This window comes from Pangasianodon hypophthalmus, chromosome 9 (assembly GCF_027358585.1).
Source record: "Pangasianodon hypophthalmus isolate fPanHyp1 chromosome 9, fPanHyp1.pri, whole genome shotgun sequence".
In the NCBI taxonomy this organism is placed as follows: domain Eukaryota; kingdom Metazoa; phylum Chordata; class Actinopteri; order Siluriformes; family Pangasiidae; genus Pangasianodon; species Pangasianodon hypophthalmus.
In genome coordinates, this window is record NC_069718.1 from 11712391 (window position 1) to 11718645 (window position 6255).

The 6255-nt window shown below is 38.6% G+C and overlaps 1 protein-coding gene across 17 annotated transcripts in view; it reads left to right on the forward strand.

The window, feature by feature from the left end:
- Positions 1–5968, forward strand: part of LOC113529575 (protocadherin gamma-A11) — a 101792-nt gene extending 95824 nt beyond the window's left edge. For all 17 annotated transcript variants that reach the window (XM_053236853.1, XM_053236845.1, XM_053236856.1 and 14 more), the window contains exons 3-4: positions 214–311; positions 3721–5968. In XM_053236853.1, the coding sequence (XP_053092828.1) occupies positions 214–311; positions 3721–3989 (367 nt within the window). In that variant the 3' untranslated portion in view covers positions 3990–5968. The remainder of the gene's footprint in view (positions 1–213; positions 312–3720) is intronic.
- Positions 5969–6255: the final 287 nt, after the last annotated feature.

The window sequence follows — 6255 nt, forward strand, 5'->3', positions numbered from 1 at the left end:
ACAAAGTAGCTGTAATGTGCCCTGTTGTACTCCTCGAGGCCATGCTAGACTGTCGGGTCTTATGACAGAACCAAAAAAAAAAAAAAAATCTAAAACAAATGAAAGACGCACAGACGGATGTAGAGCATGCATACAGCTGTGCTGTTTAGGAAAGGGGGAACAAAATGGCTGCTGGTTTACTCACTCCTCTTCCTCCCTCTGTCTCTCCCACAGAGCCGCTGCCACTCCTGAGGTCGCCATGGGAACCGGACCCTGGCCAAACCCCCCAACTGAGGCCGAGCAGCTCCAGGCACTAATGGCCGCCGCAAATGGTCAGAACCACACCTCTATATGTCACACACACACACAAACACACACACTCCACTGTCTGTCTCGCTCTCAAACTCTCCATATAATACTATAGTAAATAACTAAAATGACAGAACATATAGAAACTTTCTCAAAACTTTCACAGCCTCCCCTATCTCACTCCCCTCTATATACCGCATTAAAATGATTGTTCATGTAAAATTTTTGACTTTTTTTTTTGTTTGTTTTAAATCTCCCCATACAGACACCCTCACATTTTTCTTTCCTCCCTGACTTGTCTTAAGCTCTTGCTTCTCTAAATTGAATAATGAGTCTTACATCTCTCCCTGTCTGTCCCCTCATGTCCCTCCTACTCTGACATTTTGTGTTTGCTGGAGGCGACAGCAGCTGCACAGGCTCGCTGATAATGCCTGCTCTGTGCTCATCAGAGTTGTTGATTTTTTTTTTATGCCACACACACACACACACACACACACACACACACATACAATCTTATTTCTGTTCCATACAGTCTTTCACTTCCTACATGGATACAGATTATTATTATGTTGCTTATTGTATGGTACTCTAGTCATTTAATACCCATTAGTAAAGCAAACCAACAGGAAAACAGTTTAATTTGATGTATCACTCAATTTGTGGACAACTTATAATCACACACTGACGTAAATCTATGATTGCTTTTTAATCAGGTTATTATTAGTGTTGTGGGAACACAACATTCAGCATGTAGAGGTGGATAAATCATTTTATTAGCTTACACACCAGCTAAGTAAAACTCTAATGTGCTGACCAGTCCTATAAGCTAGTTAGCTAGTCAAGTGCATGAATATAGATTAAGGGGAAAGAATAAGTTTATGATTATTGTCCACTTCTAAAAAAGGTTCTAATGGAGCACATCATGTTTGCACCCTCGTGAAAAGTCAGCAAGTCATTGGAGAGATATATCATAGCTTTGTGCAACATGTTATTTTGTGTGGATTTGTCAGTGTTTCTACATACATGTTCCTGATTCTGGAAAAATAGTCTGTCATCCGTGCAGGCTGATTAAACTGTCTAGTAAAAACCATTCTACCATCAACCAGATCACAGCTTGGCCAATGTGTGTTGTGCAGCAGGCAGTGCATTAAGTTTAACCCCGCCCACCAAATGAAAAGTTGAGGCTACTTGTTCTGCTCAACTTTTTTTAATCTATGCATCACACTTGAACAATATCTTCAAGTCTGAGTGAATGCTAACCTTGCAGGTGTGTCCTACTGTACTTATTGTACACTTGAATAATTCCAGTACTCCCTGTTTGTACCATTGGGTTTAGATCAGTTGAGTGACGTAGCTGGAATCTTGGAATAACAATGAAGAAACATGTTCTTTAAAATCAGACACATCTGATGAGTGAAATTAGCTGGATGTATTATGTTTCATATAACAGTCATTATTGATATCATACAAAAAGGTGAATTTAAGGTGATTGGAAGTGGACTGGCTGGCAGTGCAGATGTTCATCATAAATAATCAATATTTATATGTGTATTTTTACAACAGTATGCCACTGAGGTAGAGAGTTTCTACTATAGATATTATCAGATCTGTGCATAGCCATTAGCAATAAACAGAAGACATGTATCACACACACACACAGAGTGCATTCCTCCATTTTCTTTGCGAGAGTGACAGCGCAGGCTTAGAGACAGAAGCTAAACCACACACACAAGCCACCTTCAGCACATGAGGGCAGAATGGATCATTTTGTGCTATTTCTGTTATTTCTGTCTCAGGATATGATGGTCATAACAGAAAATCAGGCTAAAGCAGAATCATTTTCGGCTGTTTTGTTTAGTGGTACGGACTGCAGTAAGAGTGCCAAGTAATGTGAGTCAGGGAGAAGGAGCAGCGATCATTATTTCCATTGTTATTGCCTCACTGTTCTCCTCCAGCAAAGCTCGCTTGGCCTCTAGAGTTTCCATGAACACAGTTTTGTGTGGGGAGGACATGAGCTGGAGTGTGTCAGAGAGTGAAAAAGGGAGAGAGGAGGTGTGTTGGGGGGTTGTAGGGGTAACCTTATATCCACAGTAAGAGCTCTGTTAGAAGAAAGGAACTGGTGCTAACAACTGAATCCTAAATGTGTGAGGGAGCTTGAACAGATTTTAGCAGTGTACTTTTGCTTCATTTAGCTATGCTGTTGTGTGTGTGTTCTGAGCATAACTGGGCATGCTGGAGATTGGGGGAGGTTTCATTCTTTCTGGTTCAGCTTTGCACAGGATGAGAGTTATGAGCCAAGTACTATATCATACTGACAGGAATAGGAGAGAGAACAGATCCACATAAACACGTACAGCTGAATGTTCTCACACACACATCTGTACATCAAGTTCTTGCCTTCAGTGTTTTGATCTCTAACTTTGATCCAGCTATGGTTTGTTCTAATGGTGTAAATAAGATACCAGTATAAATGTATCGACCTGTGAATATTTTCAGACACTATACCAGTTTCTGTAACACTTGCCGTTCAGCTGTAAAATCAGCTAGAGTCTTCAAAAGAGTCTTTGTACCATGGCTGGGAGTCCAAGAGAGCAAAACTGCACATGTTCTCTGAGTGGGAGGGAAGGCCTTACTCTTCCCCTTTCAAACAGAATGATGCTAACCAATCATAGGCATCTGTGAGCTCATGGTACTTTCCTCTGTGTGTGTTCAGCTGTGCTGTGGAGGAACGTGTTAGCCTTCACCCTCCTTGGTTTGTAGCTGTCATGTGCTAGAGGAGAGCTGGCTAGTAGGTGGGATTTGGTAAATGACTAAACTGGGAGAAAATGGGGTAAAACTAAAGAAAAAATCTTTCAAGAGGCATTTTTGAGTCACATTTACACATTAATTTGTGGCTTAAGAATTCATGCTCCTTGAACTTTTCCACGTTTTGTAGTGTTACATCCTCAAAGTGAAATGCACTTAATTGGGGTTGTAAGTCAAGAATCTACACACATTCCATTCAATAAATCATGTGATGATGTTGCAGGGGTTTCACAGGAAGGGGGGTGAATACTTATGCTACCACAACTTTTATGTTTTTTTATTTGTAAAATGATTTTAAAAATTATATTGTCCCCACACACACATACTTCAATATCATGGGCTATTTTGTGTAGATTCATGATGTTACATATCCCAAGTGCATTTCAGTTTCAAGTTTTAACAGTACAGAAACATGTAAAAGTTCAAAATGGGGGTGTATACTTATGCAAATCACTCTCTGTTGAACTAAAATTGTGCCTGTATAACCAGCCCTTGGTTTTATATACTTGGTATATATATACTTTCAGCACTGTACATTGCTTCCCTCACACTTTACTCAAACACCCACCTGTCTGCTCCTTCATGCTGAATGAAAATGCCCTATTTTTCCTTCTCTTTCCTCTACAGAAGTGAGTGAGGCCACTAACACACTGGGTCCTGGCACCATGGGCCTGAGCACACGCTACAGTCCCCAGTTCACCCTGCAGCATGTTCCCGACTACCGACAGAACGTCTACATCCCGGGCAGCACTGCCACGCTCAGTGCCAACCCCCAGCAGCCCCAGCAGCCTCCTCAGGCACTGCCTGCTCCACAGGTCACCAGCGCCCAGGTCGAGCCGCCCAAAGCCCAGACGCCTGCTAGCAAGAAGAAGATCACCAAGAAGGAGAAGAAATAAAGAGAAAGAGGGTATGCTGGGTAGGATGAGGCTTTGCTTTTGGTGTCAGGTTTGATAAAGTAGAGGGAGAGAGGTGTGAGGGTCAAGGGTCAGGGATGGATATCTACTCTTGTTTCTTCACGCATGGGTGAGCTTTTGTGCACTTGCTGTTTCAGAAGTATGAAATGGGAATGAATGAGAACTCAGTGTGCAGCTCCAGCTTTTTTTTTTTTTCTTCCATGTTATTTTCTTGATTTTTCATCCATTTCAATCCTACCACTGACTTCTATGTAATATAAGCACCTGTGGCTGGATTAGTGTATGTACAATAGTTTCACATTGGGATTAAGTTTTTTCTTTGATTTCTTATCAATCTGAATGTTTCTGAGGTTGGGACAGTGAATTCAGACGCTGGTTGATATTTTTTAATTTTTTAAAGGACAGACCTTTTTACATTTATCTAGTTATTACAGTATATAACAATAGAGGGAGAAGGGTAACCTGTGGCAATTATCATAATGACAATAATGTGCTTGGATTTGTATTAGAGACATTTAATTTCGAGCTGCATTTGCTGGTCCTATTGAGAAAGATGTTACAGGTTTTGTAAAATATCTCATGTTTTGATTTTGTTGCTGTGCTTTGGTTACCACTATTGGACTTTATGAAAATATAACAGTGTAAGGGTTTTGATTTGGGGGTCTGTGCTGGAATAACACAGGTAATCATTTTTGCATGATGCAGAACATCATATAAAATGTTAAGTTTAGCTATGCATTGCATGCCTGATAAAAAAAATCCCCAAAAGTGAGAGATTTAATTGGATGCCTTCTTCAGTTTTTTCAGCTTGACTCCCACCATGGAATTTCTGCGTGCATTGTGCTTTTCAGTGCACTCCTTTCACCTTCAGCTAAATTTCCAGAGACAAAATATGATTCAAATGCTATTATAACAGAGAACAATTGCTGCCCCATAACTCACAAACCTTAAGTCCATTACAGAGCAAACTTTTTATGCAAATTTTTCAGCTTGAATGTGGAGATATTTTGTTCTGGCAGAGTAACGCATGAAAAGATGAGTAAGAATCAGTGAGTAGATGCTGTACATAATAATCAAGTTCCAAATAAATAATCAGCACTGACCAGTCACAGATTTATCGCTTGAGAATGGGAATAATATGTCCATAAGTAGCTCTAATCACCAAAATGTGACTATATTCCTCCTCTTTTCAGTTTTTTTTTAATTTCTCCACTCATTACTCCACTCTCCATCATTTGGTGAATAATAACTTCACCTGTTGTAAATAGGTAACAGTCAATACAGAGAAGTCCATAAAACACAATCGACAAGAATTTTTTTTTTTTTTTTTTTTTTTTTTTAAATCTGAGCCTGAACCACAGGCTTACTACTGGAATGTGTTGCATAGTGTTGTTTTTTAGTAAAATGGGAAAAAAAATAAAATAAACAAATATAAATAAATAAACAAACAAATATATAAATAAAGAAAATGATCATGCAAATTGTTGCTGTTGCGAAAGTAGACATTTAGCACAAGAAGGCTGACTAACTCAACTGTAAATAAAGAGATTAACTTTTAAAAAGGTGAAACACATGTAGTCTAGAAACCTGTGATGTTTGTGCATATATTTTTGTGTTTTCCTCTCCTTCTTTTCCTCTCTGATCACCCTTAAATGAATAGACACAGAGTAAATAATAAAGCCCTTCCTAATTGTCTGTCAATTCGCTCTTCTTCTGGGATTTCTATTGTGCATATGTGCAAGATCGCTTCTTAATGTCTATATGAAGAAACAAATATAAATATTATCTATGTGTGTGTGTCTGCCAATGGCGTAATGCTCTGTACCCACTTTAACATCATCCTTATAAAACACTAATACTCTCACCTGCTCCTCAGTGTTACACTTATTTTATATGCTAATATTTATATTGCTGTTTTATTTCTTGAACACTGACATTTCAAATAAAAGATTCTGAAAATATTCACTTTCACTGACTGACATTGATTGATATATTGCTAACATTATTTCTGTATGTAATGCCACCATAAGAAATGTGTTGGTATTTTAGAAATGTTTTCTCACACATTCAGAGGTACCAACATTGCTAACAAGAAAATCCAAACAGAGAGAAAACAAAATTTTACTACAAAATCACTAGAGTATTTCAGTAGACCGTGTCGGCTAAATGCTAACAGATAAAATATGTAATTTTGAACTGATATTTAAATACATTATTAAGAAATGTTTGGATTTATAAACAAGCAGCT